Source organism: Mustela lutreola, chromosome 10 (assembly GCF_030435805.1).
Source record: "Mustela lutreola isolate mMusLut2 chromosome 10, mMusLut2.pri, whole genome shotgun sequence".
NCBI classification, from domain to species: Eukaryota; Metazoa; Chordata; class Mammalia; order Carnivora; family Mustelidae; genus Mustela; species Mustela lutreola.
Genome location: NC_081299.1, coordinates 719,737 through 737,988, shown reverse-complemented (window position 1 = coordinate 737,988; position 18,252 = coordinate 719,737). Strand labels below are relative to the sequence as shown.

General features: G+C 50.8%; 1 protein-coding gene across 2 annotated transcripts in view; it reads left to right on the top strand.

Annotated features, from left to right (window-relative positions):
- Positions 1-18,252, top strand: part of GNB1 (G protein subunit beta 1) — an 89,044-nt gene that overhangs the window by 62,032 nt on the left and 8,760 nt on the right. For both annotated transcript variants that reach the window (XM_059135018.1, XM_059135019.1), the window contains exons 3-6: positions 2,853-2,891; positions 4,585-4,691; positions 9,537-9,600; positions 10,526-10,688. In XM_059135018.1, coding sequence (XP_058991001.1) covers positions 2,853-2,891; positions 4,585-4,691; positions 9,537-9,600; positions 10,526-10,688 — 373 coding nt within the window. The remainder of the gene's footprint in view (positions 1-2,852; positions 2,892-4,584; positions 4,692-9,536; positions 9,601-10,525; positions 10,689-18,252) is intronic.

Genomic DNA, 18,252 nt, shown 5'->3' with positions numbered 1-18,252 from the left:
GTGAATAGAGGGTGCCTGGCTGGCACAGTCAGGGGAGTGTGTGACTCTTGGCCTTGAAATTGCAGGTTCGAGGCCCATGTTGGGTGTAGAGATGACTTAAAAAATGAAATCTTTTGGGGCGCCTAGATGGCTCCGTTGGTTAACTCCTTTCAGCTCAGGTCGTGGTCCTGGGATCGAGCCCTGCATTGAGCTCCGTGCTCAGCAGGAAGTCTGTTCCTCCCTCTCTGCCTGCCCTGCTTATGCTCTCTCATGCTCTCTCTCTCTAAAATGAAAAATAAAATCTTTTATTTTTTCTTATTTTTAATTTTTTTTTTAAAGATTTTATTTATTTGAGAGGCGTGTGCACGCACAAGTTGAGGGGAGGGGCAGAGGGAGAAGCAGGCTTCCCCCTGAGCAGGGAGCCCGATGCAGGACTGGATCCTGGTTCCCAGGACCCTGAGTTCATGACCTGAGCTGAAGGCAGACCCTTAACCAACTGAGTCACCCAAGACACACCAAAAATAAAATCTTTTAAAAATAAAAATTTAGGGGCACCTGGGTGGCTCAGTGGGTAAGCCTCTGCCTTCGGCTCGGGTCATGATCTCAGGGTCCTGGGATGGAGCCCCGCATCAGGCTCTCTGCTCGGCAGGGAGCCTGCTTCCCCCTCTCTCTCTCTCTGCCTGCCTCTCTGCCTACTTGTGATCTCTCTCTCTCTCTGCCTGCCTCTCCATCTACTTGTGATTTCTCTCTGTCAAATAAATAAATAAAATCTTTAAAAATAAAATAAAATAAAATGGCATTTCCCTCTGTTTGCCAGTAGTATCACCACGGTCTATTGTACGATACAGTGTGAAAGTCCAGGTTGATCTTCGTACACTAAACAGGGTGAAGTCGCTTAAGTCCCATGGCTTATTTTTTCCACTTACAAAATTCTCATTACTCTTTTATTTTTCCCCCAAATGAAGATATTTATTCATTTATTTATTTATTTGTCAGAGAAAGAGCGAGAGCACAAGCAGGGGGAGTGGCGGGTAGAGGGAGAAGCAGGCTCCTGCCGAGCAAGGAGCCTGATGCGGGTCTCCGTCCCGCAGGACCTGAGCCAAAGGCAGACATTTAACCAACTTAGCCACCCAGGCGCCCCATCATTATTCTTTTTTATAACTAAAGGCCATGTATAACATCAGTAAGAGTGATACTCAGAACTAAACGTTGAACTCCGTAGTGGACAGGTAGAAGCCCCTGTTTAAAGACGTGTACTCTGGACCTTCCCTCGGCTGGCTCCTTACCCCAAATTTAGGTGCTGGCATAGAAATGCTTGATGATATGATTTTTGGTGTTTTAATTATTTAATCCACTAAGTAGAATGACTTCTCATAGGATAAAGCTGAATCTGAAATCTAGATCTTTGGCACCTTTATAACAATAATGTCTTCGAGTATGTTTCCATGTTCTCAGTTGATAAATATTCCCTCCAGCTCCATGAAGTAACTCACAGTGAGGCAGTGTGCCCTTAAAGAATGGTGTCCTGGGGGGCGCCTGGGTGGCTCAGTGGGTTAAAGCCTCTGCCTTCAGCTTGGGTCATGATCCCAGGATCCTGGGATCGAGCCCCACATGGGGCTCTCTGCTCAGCGAGGAGCCTGCTTCCTCCTCTCTCTCTGCCTGACTCTCTGCCTGCTTGCGATCTCTGTCAAATAAATAAATCTTCCAGAAAATAAAAGTGTCCTGGGATACCCGCGTCCCCCCCCACCCCCACCCCCACCCCCTTGAAGGTGCGGGTATGTATAAATGCTGTCATGTGGCTAGCTGTCATTTCGAAAGCAGATAATCAGATGACTGCATAATGGAAACATTTTTCTTACTAGAAATTTGTCATCATTTCCTTTGAAATCACTCTTGTGCTCCGATTTTTGCCCCTTTCAGCTCTTGTCTCATTTTCCTTCATAATATATGGCTATTTCCTATATTTCCTAGGAAGTTTGATCACTTAGGAGCAATAAAAACATCTTAGGTAGGGGCGCCTGGGTACCTTCTGCCTTCGGCTCAGGTCATGGTCCCAGGGTCCCTGGGATCGAGTCCCGCATGGGGTTCTCTGCTCAGCCGGGAGCCTGCTTCCTCCTCTCTCTCTGCCTGCCTCTCTGCCTACTCTGTCTGTCAAATAAGTAAAATAAAAAAAATAAAAATAAATTTTAAAAAACCATCTTAGGTAGCCTTAGAATTTCCCTTCATAGTTCTTACCTGCTGCTTCACAAGGTCATTTTATAGGTAAGAGAGCAGGGAGCACATACAGCAGCCAGACAGTCTTACTGAATTGGATCGTCTTGACTCCAGACCCTTTCCTCATAGAGCTCAGCGTCCGATATCGTTTGGCTTCAAAGCACAGTCCTTCGCTAACATGATCTGGAGGGAAGGTTCTTCAGGCTAGACACCCAGTGCTTTTTGGGTGTCTTTCTCTGGGCCCCAGGGCTCCTGGGCTGGTGGAAAGACCGTGAGGCATGCGTGCAGGCCTGTGGGAAAGTACAGGAGCCTGGGTGGGCAGGAGAGGAGGCAGCGCCCGCCTCTGGGTTTCTGCGGTGCCACCCGGCTTCCGGTGTGGCCTTCCCAGCGCAGCCTCCGTTTCTGGGGGCCCGGGGCGCGGTGCTGGTTGTCACATGCACGGGGCCGCCGGGGCTCGGTTCAGTAGAACCCGGAGCACCAAGGCATGGCCGGCGGCCCTACGCTGCGGCCGAGGAGCGGGCGGGGAGCCGAAGCCGTGCTCCTCCTGCTTCCTTTGCGTCTGTCTTCCCGTCCAAGCGCTCGGCAGCCCTGGCTGAGGACCTGGGGTTGAGGGCGCGGGAGACGCTGCTGACTTGCTCTTTGTCGCTCTTCTCTCCTAGGATGCTAGAAAAGCGTGTGCGGATGCGACTCTGTCTCAGGTAAGAGCCCTGGGCCCGGAGCCGCTCGCCTGGCCCGGGCCCTGCTCGGGGCCGCCGGCGCCTGGCGCCTGAGAGCGAGCGGTGCTCCGGCTGCGACTCCGCCCGGCCAGGGCGGACCCGCTGCTGGAAGCGTTTTCCTTCGAAGGCGCGGGTGGTCGTGGTTCCTCTGGGCGGGATGAATAAGCGTCTCACGAGCCTTTCGAAAGTCCGGGTGGGCAGACCCTCCGGCAGGGCCCATAAATGACGAGCCGGCGGCGCTGCCCCTAGCTGCCCCCCAGAACTGCTGCTCGGACGAGGACACGCACACGCGCGCTCTCCGGGCAGCCCCGTCCGCTGCTTCCAGACGGTCCCGAGCGGACGGACGAGGGCGTGACCCGGTGCGGGCTCCCGCGGCGCAGGGCCCCATGGCCATCACCCAGACACCTTCACAGTGTGTTCGCGGCATGGCCCGGCCTCAGACGTGCAGGGCCATGGGGTGTGGATCCCGCTGACAGGAGATGTCCAGGCCGGGCAGATCCGCGGGGCACGAAGTTTGTGAGCCTTTCCAGGAGTTAGGAAGGAGGGTGAGGAATGGCGGGGGGGCAGGGGGTTTGTGTCCAGGGCCACCGGTGGCGGTGCTGGGGGCCGAGGAGGGCGTGTGGTGATTGCACGGAGGTAGGAATGTGCCCAACGCCACGGGACTGTTCACCTTAAAATGCGGAGTTTCACCTCAATAAGAAAAACGTTTTTTCCAAAGAATTAAATAGAAATGTGAAAGAAAAATTATATTCATACTTCTCCTGAGGATGATTCAAGGTTTTACCTTGTCCCCCTGCTTTAGGGGATGCGCTTCCATTGGGGTTAAACAGTAAGTTAAAGAGAAACTTCTACTGCATAGAATTCCTAAATTTGAATTCTCAGATATATTTCAAATACTTTGGGACTGTACGTTTTTTAAACCCATCATTGAGGCTCCTGGCTGGCTCAGTTGACAGAACATGCAGTTCCTGATCTCAGGGTTGGAAGTTCGAGCCCCATGTTGGGGATTTTAGTAGAGATTACTTAAAAATAAAATCTTTAAAACAAAAAACCCATAAAACCTTATTGTGATGCACTTAGTTCAGCTGTCAACACGGAATTGTTAACGTCCATTTTTCACATGTTGGAGTGAATCTGCAGGTCTGCACATCCAGTTCTGTGCCATAAGCAACAACATTTCTTGTCGCTGCTGACCGTTGTCCAGATCATTGCCCAGCCTGGTCACAGTGGACAGTGTGTGAGCCACCGGCCTGTGTTCAGTGTGACGGGGCCTGACGGGACTGTAATCCGGAAGGAGAGCAAGCCTATGAGGACTGAGGGACAGGAGGAGCTGGGCCTGGATGAGCAGCTGGGGGGGAGCGGGAGGGACCCCCGGGGAGGTCAGCGCACCTGTGGCCCAGCACCGTGTGTGCACGTTCTGGGGAGAGGGGTTGGGGGAGCAGGTGTTGAAATGCAGGTAGTGACAGACTCCTACAGACAGTGAAAGAGAGGTAGGAGCTGCAGCCGCAGTGGAGAGCTGCCGAGTGACTGGCAGAAGCCGGGTGGGCATAGCACCATGGGTGAGCAGCACAGCCAGAACAAGGGTGGTGGGGCTGCCGGGGAGGGGAGGGAGGAGGTCTCCGGGGAGGTCATTCCACGACAGACTGTTAATTTTCTGTAACTTTTATTTTTTAAGATCACAAACAACATCGACCCAGTGGGAAGAATCCAGATGCGCACCAGGAGAACGCTGAGGGGGCACTTGGCCAAAATTTATGCCATGCATTGGGGCACAGATTCCAGGTATGTGGGAGCGGGAGCAGAACACAGTGTTTGAGACGCTCAAGGGTTGTTCTGTTTTTCTGAGGAAAAATACCCTGAACTCATCCGCTGTTACTTGTAAAGACAGAGTGAGACAAGTGCTTGTTGCCTGTGCACATTTGTCCTCCGCTGGGCTAGTGGTACACTGTCGCTGCTGCGGTGCCCTCCTCATATTTGTGTGAGCTGTGACCCCTGCCCCTGACCTTGGCTCTCCCAGCTCCACTGTTCTGTGCCTGTGTGACCTGGGGGAGGTGCCAGGGCTCCTTGCCTTTGCGGCCTGTTCCGCATGACTCCTTGGCCCCTACCTTCTTGTGGTTTCAGTGTCCTGGATCATACACCTGTAAACCTGCCATGTGGGGAAGATTAAGTGTGTTCAGCCTTACAGCAGCGACTAAAACATCCTGAGTGCTGTGCACAGATTTGCTGCTGATTTTCTTGGAGCCCACAGGAGACGTGGGGAAGTGCGTGTCTTCGCTGCTGCCCTGCCTCCCGTTCATCTATCATCCCAACCAGAAAGTGCCCCTCGGGCACTCATTTATTTTACTTTAACTTCTTCCCCTTGTTTGGACTTTTCCACTCTGGGTGGCTCATCTCCGTTGCGTCCTGGGTCCGTCCTTCCCCTCCGCTCTCCTGCAGCGTCACTAGAGTGAAGTCTGTTGGACTGTGTCTGTTAGAGGCTGCTGGAGAGTTTGTCTCTTCTTTCTTTGCCACCTGAATTCACTGAGCCGCATGCTTGCGACTTGGAGGCTACAGCACGCTCTCCCAGACACCTGATGCGTGATTCTCAAAGAGCCTTTCTTCGAGGAGCATTATTTTGTGTGTCAGAGACGAATTGCTTGGTTTTCTCTTTGTTCATGAAATTGTCTGCTTCAGAGTGTAAACAGCTACAGAACAAAAGAATCTATCTTTAGTTTGTTCTGCACGCTGTTCCGTACAATTTCAAATGCAAATGAGCGCTAACTTCGATCATTTTAATGACAGCAATAATCAGAAAGACTAAGAAAGGGGAAGGCAAGAAAAATGCCCTCGCTCCTCAGTCCACCTTGGAATTTGTTATCAAAAGTAGACAGTGACCAAATGGTACGTTGCCTCCAGGGCTTTTCCTCCATCTGTAGGAACAGCAGTGTCCTTCTGGGATAGGACACTTGATAGACGCTGCGGCCAGGCTGTACTCAGAACCTGGCACTCAGGAGTCCAGCACTTGGAGCCTGGTCCTTGGAGCCATTCGTGGTCGAGGCTCCCCGTAAGCCATTCACTCTCCTGCAACAGCCAGGCTGTAGTTAGGGGAGTTGCAGAGGTGACACGTCCCTTTTCCGAAGGGTCCCTGGGAGCACCAGATCACCTGCAGGCAGCTATGGAATGAGGACCGGAGCCCAAGGTGAGGCAGGAGGGCTCAAGCTGGACACCAGACCAGCTTCCCGCAGCCGCTGCGTGCAAGCTTTGTGCTCTGCCTGGTTCAGACACACTGTGCTTTGAGAGCCTCAGAGTTAGAAGGAGGAGAAGCAAGGCCTGAGTGAGTAGCACCAAATTCAGGTTCCCGGTCACCCCTCGAAGAAGCAGTGACGTGAAAGACCGTGTGGGAGGCTGGTGTGGGCGCCACGTGGTCCTGGTCTGTTTCCGGGTGGGGCGGTGGGGATGTGTTTTATGACTGCCTTTGAAACTGCACCGTTAGGTTGCACAGTGTCCTTCTGTGGGGGCCCGGTTTTGTGGTCTCGGACAAAGGAAAACAAAAAATCATGTTCAGGAGGATCTCTGCTATTCCGAGCCTTTGAGATACTCTCTTTTTCTAGTTAGCCATATTTTCTGAGTAGGTAAATTTTTTGTCTTTTTGAAGTCCAGAATATTTGTTCTTCATGATTCAAGGCTAATTCATGATTTCCAGTTATCTTACCGTGTTTGTGTAGCTTATAGATGTTCTCAAACTGCTGTGCCGATTAGCCGTTTAGTTTTCAGAACTGTAGGAGAGCCCCCAGTGAGAGGTCTGTGCGTGTGTGCGTATCAGTGTGTATCAACAGAATATGTTCATTCATACTTTACAACATTTGCGGGTCTCTTCCAGTTACATGAGTTAAAGTGACACTTTTTCTCCCCTTTCTCAGTTCTTCTGAACTCTTGTTATAATTGAGAGTCAAACGCAGTTGGCCCGGCTCGGCCTGAGAGCCCTCCCTCCTCCAAGCAGACGAGGGGCTGGAGGCATTTGGATGCGGGCCTCTCTTCAACCTCTGTCCTCCGCTCCCTGGAGCCTCGCTTCCGTGCTGGCTCTGGCCTCTGTTCTGGGTGGGCAGTGCCTCACAGTAACAGACCCGGGAATAGCTGGAAGCTCTAGGGCCAGAGTGAACGCAGTTCTCCAGCAGTTGTCCTGTCTCGGATCAGGAAGTGTCCTCTCTCACCTTCTGGGGGATCATCGGACAGCTTAACGTTTCTCTAGCCCTGAGCGAGTCAGCAAATACTAAGCTCTCTGACCAGGAGACTTTTCTAAGGGTGACCCTCCTGGAGGATGAGCTTCTTTACCTTGGCTTGGATTTTCCATCAAAGCCCATGTAAAGGGCCAACCAGAGCTTGCCCAGCAGACTGAACCTTACTCTGTTACGTGGAAGGAAATAGCTTTACGAGCCTAATAGGTCTGTTCCTGAACCTGGGTGCAGGGCTTTGCTTTAAGAAACTGCATTGGAAGAGCGATCTGGTTAGACCGGCTCTGAGCTTGTAGTGCGGAAACAGCTGTGATTCGTGCCGGACTTGTCGACTCCGTGTAAAGGAAGTTCATGCATCAGAACGTAGAATTTGGTGGAAAATACCACAGTTGACAGAATGTCTTGAATAAGTATTACCTCCAGGTTTCAATCAGTTTGTTAAGTCAAATATGCTCTTGGCTGAAATGGTCAAAACCTCGGTTTTTGAAATCTTTAAAATTAGGGGCGCCTGGGTGGCTCAGTGGGTTGAAGCCTCTGCCTTCAACTCGGGTCATGATCTCGGGGTCTTGGGATCGAGCCCTGCATCGGGCTCTCTGCTCAGCAGGGAGCCTGCTTCTCCCCTCTCTGTCTCAGTCTGCCTTTCTACCTACTTGTGATCTCTGTCTGTCAAATAAATATCTTAAAAATAAATAAATTATATTAAAAATCTGGGGGCTGCCTGGGTGCCTCAGTCGTTAAGCATCTGCTTTCGGCTCAGGTCAGGATTCCAGAGTCCTGGGATGGAGCCCTGCATTGGACTCCCTGCTCAGCAGGAAGCCTGCTTCTCCTCTCCCACTCCCCCTGCTTGTGTTCCCTCTCTTACTGTGTCTAACTCTGTCTAATAAATAAATAAAATCTTTTTTTTTCTTTAATAAGAAGTAAAAATAAATAAAACGTCTGTTGGGGCAGTGGCCATGCAGCCCTGTTCCCACATCACCCTGTTTCCTGATACCTAGAGTGTCCTAGTGCAGAGGTTTAAAGACCCTTGGGGGTTACCTGTCCCCCTTCATTGGGGCAGTTGGGCCCATGGGGAGTCTGGAGACCTGGTCCTTTTCTCCCCTAGGTCTGACCCCACCACTGTCCTCTCCTGTGGTAGGAGGGGCCATTGGAAGCAGAGCCCTGCACATGTGTCCTGGGCACCTGTATAGCATCTGAACTCCCCCTTGGGGGCATTGCTGGAATGCTCTGCTTAAAAAAAGAAAGAAAAAAAATTTAATCTCATTATTTACCATCCTGTGGCATATGTCTGCCCAGCATTATGAATAGAGCCTTCTTGGCATTTCTTGAAAATACCACCTTCTGAGGACAGAGTTCTTAGGGTATCTTATGAGTAGCTGTGATTCCTGGAATTGCTCGGTGCCTTAGCCCCTTAGTCATGCTTTCCTTCTGCAGTGTCCTGCCTTAATTCTGCAAGTAAAGACAGAGTACCTTTTCCAAATGTAGCAGTTAACCAAAGCAAGGAAATAATCGTGAAGCAAATTTATGACAGTTAACTAGTCTCTTCTGCAAGACAAGACACGATTCTCCTGTAGTTCGTCATCTCTTTGCAAAGCAGGTGGGAGGTTAAGTGCCTGCTTGATGTTTCTCGGAGACCTGAATTCCAGATTTAGCTCAGTCTGGGAAATTTTCATTATTTTTGTTTTAATTTGTTTTTGGTGAGAAATATCTCATAAATTGGGACTATTTAAAAGCTGGTTATTCTTTACTATCTCAGCTTTCTGCACGTCAAATGGGACACAAGTTGTAGACTAAATATTTTCTGCCACCTTTGGTTCTAAAAGGTCTATGTGTCTGAAATTGGATTTATAATGAGTAAAAACGAAACATAAGCAGTTACAAGAAATCAACCTGTTGGTGCTCCTGGGTGGCTCAGTCAGTTAAGTAACTGCCTTTGGCTCAGGTCATGATCATGGGTCCAGGGATCGAGTCCCACATTGGGCTCTTCTCTCGGCGGTGGGCCTGCCTCTCCCTCTCCCTCTGCCTGGCACTCCCCCTGCTTGTGCGCTCGCGCTTGCGCACTTTCTCTCTCTCTGTCAAATAAATAAAAATCTTTAAAAATGTAAAAAAGAGAAAAAATGGAAGTCCACCTGTCTTAGCTCACCAGAGAGTCACTTTGGTGATCCCACCTGCACTTGAAGGCAGGCAGTCTGGACCCTGAACTATTAGTTAGGGGAGCATTTTCTTTCATGCTTTCAAAGTTGAACTAACAATTAGACCATCTTAGTTTCTTTATAAATCTGTGTGCTTTGCCTCAAACAAATGTGACGCTGGAGCATGGGTTCGTAGTCACTGGTCTGTCCTCTTGCCCTTCTGTGATTCGCGGTTGCTGTGGCGCTGCCGTGGCACTGACCGGTCTTCTTCCGCCCTCTCCCTGCAGGCTTCTAGTCAGTGCCTCACAGGACGGCAAACTGATCATCTGGGATAGCTACACCACGAACAAGGTAAGGACTGCAGAGCCCCTCCCTGAGCAACTGGCCCCAGAGGACGTGTGTCCAGCCTCTGGCCCACTTGTGTGAAAACACGTCCCACAGGACAGGGAGGGAGTCGCGGCAAGTTCTGTTCTCAGTGTGATGCCAAATCTCCTGGCAAGCCCGTGCTGCTGGTGTCTTTAGCCGTGGCCCGTGGTCTCACTGCAGGGCAGCCGGGAGCTATGTCCCTCCTTAATGGTTCTGAAAGACCTGCATTCCGGAGCTCGCTCAGTCCGAGAAACTTTATGTTTCATCTAAAAAAATGTAGGGGTGCCTGGGTGGCTCAGTGGGTTAAAGCCTCTGCCTTCGGCTCAGGTCATGATCTCAGGGTCCTGGAATGGAGCCATGCAACAGGCTCTCTGCTCAGTGGGGAGCCTGCCTACCCTGTCTCTCCTGCCTCCTTGTGATCTCTGTCTGTCAAATAAATAAATAAAATCCTTTTTTTAAAAAAAAGATCTTATTTGGGGCACTTGGGTGGTTCAGTCATTAGTGTCTGCCTTTGCGTCAGGTCATGATCCCAAGGTCCTGGGATCAAGCCCCATATTGGGCTCCCTGCTCTCTCTTAGAAAGAGAGAGAAAGCACAGACAGGGGGAGGGTCCGAGGGAGAAGCCGACTCCCCGCCAAGCAGGGAGCCTGATGCGGGACTCAGTCCTCGGATGCCAGGATCATGACCTGAGCCAAAGGCAGACGCTTAACCAAACGAGCCACCCAGGCCCCCTGGACTTTAGTTAGTTCTTCATCTGACTGGCCACGTGTATAAATTATTTTCAAAGTAATCCTGGCTGTTGTTTTGCTGCATCACCTTCTCTGCAATGAAAGTTGAAGACTGGAAATAACCCTAGTGTCTGTGGTTCATGTTTTTGAACTTGAGTGTCTGCCTCATCTGTGTTCTGTCAGGTCCATGCCATCCCTCTGCGCTCCTCATGGGTCATGACCTGTGCATATGCCCCTTCCGGGAACTATGTGGCCTGCGGCGGCCTGGACAACATTTGCTCCATTTACAATCTGAAAACTCGCGAAGGGAATGTACGTGTGAGCCGTGAACTGGCCGGACATACAGGTACGTGTTCGCACTGGTGACTTCGGGGCTGGAGATGTTTGCCTGCCGTGCGCTCCAGGCTTTGGACGAAGGCTTCTTCTCAGTGATTATCGAATGGGACTGATTGTAATAATGGCCAGAGACATTCTGACGATGCTCACTGGTAAGAAACCTTGGGGTTGAGGTCTTCGTAGCGTCCTGTTTGCAAGGATCTCGGGGACTTAGGCCACCACCTTCACACCTTGCAGCCGCCCTTTATCGTTTCGTGGTAACGTAGTTCAGTCTGTTGGTTTCCTGGAAGCCATCTTGAATCTCGAGTGCCTTTCCACGAGGGTTTCCTAATCTGCCCATACATGTGTGACGCACGGAGACGCGCGCATACGCACACACGCGCACGGACAGATCAGCACGGTCCCCTTTAGCCACTTCACAGCCGCTAGCACTCCTGCTGAAGGGACACAGAATCGAGTCCTCTGGGCTGTTCTTGCGAACGCAGCTGGCTTTAAGGGTTGGGTGGCCTATTACTGGTCCTTGCTTAGTTGACCTGTGACACTTGTCTTCAGAACAGACAGCGTAGTGTTTCCGAAGAAGGAAGCCTCGTCCTCATATCTTACTTGTGTGACTGCTCAGTTCTCACAGTCACTCCCCACTAGGCCTACCACAGCGCACGCAGCCAGCGAGGTGGTCGTCAGCGCAGCGCATGTGACGCTCCTCTGACTCCAGTGAAGCCTTCTGCCAAACAAGAGTATGTCTGTGGTCCTTTTTTTTTTTTTTTTTTTTAATTTTTGTGACTTTTTGTTTGTCTGTATTAATGTATATCTGGCAAGAGCGCTGTGTCCGCCTCGGGGCTGCAGTACACTTACCGCACACCGGCGCTCGTCGCTGGAAGCGCGCGTCAGTCCCCTCTGTTTCCTGCGTCCCCGTGCGGCCTCCCCTCTGGCCAGCAGCAGGGTTAGACGGCGTGGGGGTCCTGTCTTTCGCTCAGCACCGGCCTACGTTATCTTCTGCTCTCTGCTTCGCTGGGATTGCTCCCTTCTTCATTTTCTGGCTTCTTAAGGTGGAACCTTAGACCTTTCTTTTTCAGAGAGAACCACTTAAAAGCTATAAATTTCCCTCTAAACAGGGCTTTAACTCTGTTATCGCTCAGCTTGAAGTATTTTTACTGTCCTTTTGGTTACTTCTTTGGTTCGTATGTTCCTTACAAGTATGATGTTTAATTTTCAAGTACCTGAGGTTTCCTTGCACAGCTTATTATGGATTTATAATTAAATTCCGTTATGTTCGGAAAACAAACCCTGTGTCGTTTCAGTTTTTTTCTGTTTGTTGGGACTTGTTTTTAGTGGAGCAGAGACGGTCAGGGTGAGCAGGCCACAGACACTTGAAAACTGGTCTGTTTTGCAGGTGTCGGGCCCTGTTCTCCGTGTGCTTATTCGAGCCAGACTTTTGATCCTTTTCAAGTCTCTCGTGTCTTTCTCTCTGTGAGCTGCTGGGAGCGGATGTTAAGGGCCCTGACTATGGGCTTTCTCTCTTTAATCTGGTAGTTTTTGCTTTGTGTGTTCTGAGCTCTTAGTCGAAGCACATACATTTATGGGTGTTGTGTCTTCCTGACGAATCGATCCTCTTGTCATGATGTAATGTCCCCTTTTCTCTCAGTAAGTCTACTTAGCTGATACCCGCAGAGTGGCTCCCAATTTCTTTTGTTTCCACATGTTTTTTTCCGTCTATTTTCTTTCAACTTGGCTGTATCTTTATAAGGGTCCATTATAGACAGCCTCTAGTGGGGTCATGTCTCTTACCCGTTCTAAAGGCCTCTGCCTTTCCAGTGGTCCTGGTTCACTCCTGTTCCTGGAGCAGGGGTCACGCCGCACACATACAGTTGTCCTCGGCTCGGCCGCGCCGCTTGCTTTGTTTTCGTGCCTTTGGGGTTAGCGCACTAAGCTGAGTTTGCGGAGTTTATCTGATGGCTGTTTGGTTTCCTCTTTGCATTAATTTTTAGTGGTTTATGTAGGGATTACGACATACATTCATAATGTTTCACGGTCCACTCAGAGTTCATACTGCATCAGTTCATATAAAATATAAGAGCCTTGCCAGCCACAAAGGCCCATTTAATCCCCTTCATCTTTTTTTTTTTTTTTTTTTTAAAGAGAGAGAACGCACAAACTGGGGGAGGGCAGAGGAAGAGTGAGAAGCTCAAGCAGACTCCACACCCAGCTGGGAGCCTGGCCAGGGCAGGGACCCAGTCTCAGGACTCTGAGGTCCTGACCTGACCTGAGCTGATCAGGAGTCAGACGCTCAACGACCGAGCTGCCCAGGCCCTCTCTGCCTTTCGTCTGCCTTTCGTCTGCCTTTGTCACGTTCACCCAGCTGTCGCTCTATGTGCCGCCATCATCCACGGTTCTGCCTTTCCCTACAAACATTCTTGGCCGTTTGAGGAAGCTTGAGTTGCCCTTGACTTTGACCCCAGTGTTGACTAGCTCTAGTGCTCCTCCTGCCCCAGGGCGTGAGCTTTCTTCCGCGTTCTCTTGAACTTAATGAGTTCGCTTTAGTTTTGTTGTTGTTTTTTAAGATTTTATTTGTTTATTTGACAGAGAGAGACCTAGCGAGAAAGGAAATACAGGCAGGGGAATGGGAGAGGGGAAGCAGGCTCCCCACTACGCCGGGAGCCTGACGCGGGGCTCAGTCCCAGGACCCTGAGACCATGACCTGAGCCCAAAGCAGATGCTTAACGACGGAGCCACCCAGGCGCCCCAGTATCTTGAATTTGTAAAGCTTTGTTTTTTACTAAATTAGGAACATTTTAGGCCAGTCCTCAAAAATATTTTCTGTTCTGTAGTCCTCTCTTCTGTTGCACGTCAGTGTGTGGGTTCTCGTATGGTCCGGTGGGGCCCTGGGACTCTTCTATTTTTGGCAGTCTCCCCCTCTGCATTCCGTCCCCGGGTTCACGGGACTTTTGTCACCTTCAGTGTTCTGACCACACAGCAGCCTGACACGTCAGATGTTCTGTTTTCAGATTGCAGAATTTTTGTTTGCTTTTTAAAAAATATCTGTTACTATTCTTCTGCTGAGATTTCCTGTCTTTTTATTTATTTCGTGTATATTTGGTTTCCTTCATGGTTCCGAGAGCCGTCCTCAGAACCGTCGTCTGCTGTTTGAACAACGAATCCTCTTGGGGTTGATCTTGGTGGCTCTTTCCTCTTCCGTATGGGTGACACTTCCTATTATAGTACGATCAGTAATTTTGAACACCTCCCTGGCCCCGGGGACGTGTCGCGGAGGTGTCGCGCTGTGGAGACTGTACTCTTGTGTTCCCCCGACCCGTGCTGCGCGCCATCAGCCAGAAACCTTGGCTGTCCTTTCCCCGTTAGCTGGGCCTCGCGGAGCCCGCCCTTCGCCCGTGGGGTTCCCGTGTGAGCTCTGGGCCTTAGGTGCGAGGTTGAGGGCTCCCGCTCTGTGGCTTTCCCCTTCTAGGCTTTCTTCTTTCCCTTTCTGACTGTGGTTGTCTGCAGATCTGCCTGCTGCCTAATTGAGAAGGTCGGACAGGGATCTTACCCGTGTGGCGTGAGATGGGGACCTGCCACCAAAACACACTCCGTGCCTTTCTTCTTTCCCAAGTGTCGGCTCGCCTCCTTGCGGTCTGCCCTTGCTTCTTGCACCTTTAATATGCTTCTTTATTTGTTTCAAAGATTTTATTTTTAAGCAGTCTCCACACCCACTGTGGGGCTTAAACTCATGACCCTGAGATTAAGAGCCAGCCAGGCACCCCTGTTTGTTTTATATTTGTCCAGAGCTCCTGGTTGTTTTCTGCGGGAAAGTTGCTTCTCTGGGTGGGAACTGCTGCCCCACAGCCGGAGGCCGGGGTGGGCTCTCCGCAGGGTCCTCATGAGCCGCGTGCCTCTGTCCAGGGAGCACACCTCGTAAACTGCCTTGTTTCTCACACTGATGAGCTTCCAACGCAGAAAAAACAGACATTCTTAATGTTTATCAGTCCCTGATTTATCCTCAGATTCAGTATATTGACTTCCATTTTTAATTAAGGCTTTAAAGTTTTTAACACTGCACTTGTCAAAAAAAAGAAATATATGAGGCTTAGAGGAAATATTTTGCAATTTTTGTTTTCTTCCTACAGCACGAAATTTGACTTCCTGGGAGTTGAGTGGTTCCTTAAAAACATTTGGCCTCTTATGAATATGTATTACTGGGGAGCCTGGGTGGGTGGCTCAGTGGGTTAAGCCTCTGCCTTCGGCTCAGGTCGTGATCTCAGGGTACTGGGATCGAGCCCCGCATCGGGCTCTCTGCTCAGCGGGGAGCCTGCTTCCCCCTCTGTCTCTGCCTGCCTCTCTGCCTGCTTGTGATCTCTGTCTGTCAAATAAATAAATAAAATCTTTATTTTTAAAAAGTGTTATGTATTATCTTCTTCAGACATGCTACATAATTTTCATCTTCCAAGTCAATAAAGGTTGAAATCTGATAAGCTTAAAATAATCTTATTTTAGTCATAGGGTACAGGTGTGAACTGTTATGGGTTCAGCACATCGGAGGGTTTATGGTCTTTGTCTTGTCTCAGACCTGGGCATCCGTCCGTCACTTACGATGCCTCTCTCTGGCCTGAGCATCAGGTTGAGAACTCTTTGTTATGCCATGGTGGGGACATTTTCTTGTAGAATCTTAGAAAGTACTCCTGTGAGTGCTGTTACCAGCAGGTGTACTGAATCCTTCCTAGTCGTGTCTGAGGCCCAGGATGGGAATCGCGCCCTCAGCCTCGGGAATTAAGGCTCTTGGTAATCATTTGTGGCCTGCTCTTGTTTCCATGCAATGTGAGGGTCCACATGGAACCAACAGAAGCTTCTTTCTGTAGAGTCAGCTACCCAGGGTTTGGATCCTCTCTGCCCGCACTTTAGAGAGGAGCACTTGACGGTGCTCTGTCTTACAGAGCAAAGGATGCCTCTGGGAGTGGCTGGTGGACTGAGGTCTCGGTGATGGAGAGGAGACATTTATTATCGTTAGTATAAATGTATTACATACAGAATACCACTTGCCAAGTGCTGTTTGGTGGAAATCCTCATGTTTGAGAGTGAGGAGCTCCCTGAAGACTCCCATCAGACCAAAGTGTCAGGCCTTGTGTCACAGACTGTTCTCAGAGCTGGTCCCTGCGTGCTAATGAGCAGAGAATGGACACCTGCTTTCAGAGGTCCCTTCCTTCCCAAACATGTCATTGCAGTGTGGACACAGTGCTCTTCCTGACATCAAGGCATAAACATTTTGATCAGGAGTTTAGCCAGAAATTTTCTGGGTACAACATGGTATGTTGTCTGCGACTGCCTAGCGTTCCTGCCAACCCGGCTCTGATGGCTCAGACTTTGTTTTGTAGGGATGGTTTGTTCATATAATCTGAGGCTGAATATTTTACATCCACGTGAGAGCGCAGTGACCAGACCCGCTCTGTACTAATGACTCGTTTCTCTGGCGTGCGCCAGCAAACTCGGATGTGGGCGAGATCGTCACTCTGCTCCAGGGTTACCCCTGGGCTGCTTGTTGGCACCGTCGTCGTTGGCAGTTAGTTAAATGTGACATGCTTTGGGCTTTAGGCTTTGGATGTGTGTGTGCCACAGTCTGGTCCCGCTGCCCACTAAGTAATCTCATGGACCGTTCTGGGGGGTCGGGCTGCCTGACGCCTGGCGGGGTGCAGGGCTCATGGTGCTGTCTGCTCAGCGCTTGCCCTCTGGCTTCCCTCTGGATGGCTCCCTCGGCCTCCTTTCCATCTGGCCCGCTTAGCAGCCCCAGCAGGGAAAGAGCCTCTTTTTCTAGGGTGGCCGCAGGTCCTGTCTGTGCTTGCCATTGGCCACACTAGGTTCCACACCCACCCAGCCAGCCTCCTGGACGGACTGCCTAGACCAGACCTCACACGGTCCTGGAAGGATGATGGCAAACTGTCCCAAACCCCAAGCTCTGAGAGGATGAGGCCACACAGCCTTGTGAATGCATCTGAGGCTGTTTCTAGTCTGTTTAGGTTTTCATCTGATTGCGTCTTCTGCCATAAACACTTTATAAATTTGTCTCTCAACTCTGACTGACTTACATACTTATTTAAGAGAGGGAGGGAGAGAGGCAAGCTCCATGCCCAGCGCAGAGCCCAATGCGGGGCTCGATCCCACGACCCAGAGATCTCGACGTGAGCCAACATCTGTCAAACCCTTAATGACTGAACAACCCAGGCACCCCCAAGCTCTTCTGACTCTTAATAAAACCCTTCTTTGGCATTTCCTCACTCTCACTCTCACATCTTTGAGTTACTTTGTCGTGTCTTTTTTCCCTTTTTACCATACTCCTCAAGCAGTGTGCTTGGTCTCTGCTCTTGGCCGCTGCGCACACCGCAGAGGGAGGTGGTTTTCCCTCTAGCTCGGAGCTGGAAGGCGCCCCTCCCAGAGCAGAAGCTGCTGCAGGTGCTGCACAAGCCTGTGCCTGGTGGGCGCCCGTGGTGGGGCCTGTATCTCCGCCTCCAGCTTCGACTCAGCCATGGTACCCACCCTGGTGCCCTGGTGCTCTCCAGGGGTGGGCTGGCCTCAACCAGCACCACATGCTCACTGGAGAAATTCGGGGAGATAACTTTAAATGCTCTTCCTTTGTGTTTTTAACCTATAATCTCACCCAGAACTGTGATGTTTTAAAAGAGTCGAGAGAGTCCCAGGGGCACCTGTGAGGCTCAGTGGGTTAAAACCTCTGCCTTCAGCTCAGGTCATGGTCTCAGGGTCCTGGGATCGAGTCCCGCATCGGGCTCTCTGCTCAGCGGGGAGCCTGCTTCCGCCTCTCTCTCTGCCTACTTGGATCTTTATCTCTGTCAAATAAAAAAAGAGTTGCGAGAGCTCCGTTGCCCGCTGATGTGTTCCTGTTGCTGGATATCTGGCCGGTTTTCCATTTGTCGGTAGTGTGAACGTTCTCGTAGGTGAATGACCCCTCAAGCTCATAACCATTTTCTTGGGATAAGTTACCTTCATTGGGCCTTTGGTCTTGGGGAAGCCACACAAGCCACTCTTCTACCCACATTAGTACTCGGTTTTGCTCTCTCTGGGTCAGTAGCTTTTCCAATGCAGAAGTAAGTATATTTGCTTCTCGAGCAACCAATTTCCAGCCAGACAACATGCTCTTTCAGCACGTCCTGCCTCTGTCCTCTGGGCCTCGGCTGACAGCACTCCCTGATCTCACCCCAGTCCCTGACCCAGGCGCCTGCTCTCTGCACTGCCTGTTTTAAGCCTCCTGTCTCTGGACTGTGGCTGCCTGGTCCCTGCCCCAGGCTGTCCCCAGCATGTCCTGACCCTGTCCTCCATGGTTTCTGTGAGGGGCACAGGGACACCCTCGTGCCCATGCACCTCCAGACTTGGCTCCTTTGCTTGATGGCTGTACTTTCCCAGCCCCCCATGGGCTCCCAAAAGACAGTAGCGCTGTTGGCGGGTCACTGGGTAGCACACCCCGAACTTCGTGCAGACCCCATATCCACAAACACACACACCTGCTGGGAGCTGTCTGCCCCTGAGGTAACCCCCGTCCACGTACAGACGCGTGTCTGCACAGTCCTCCAGGTCATGGT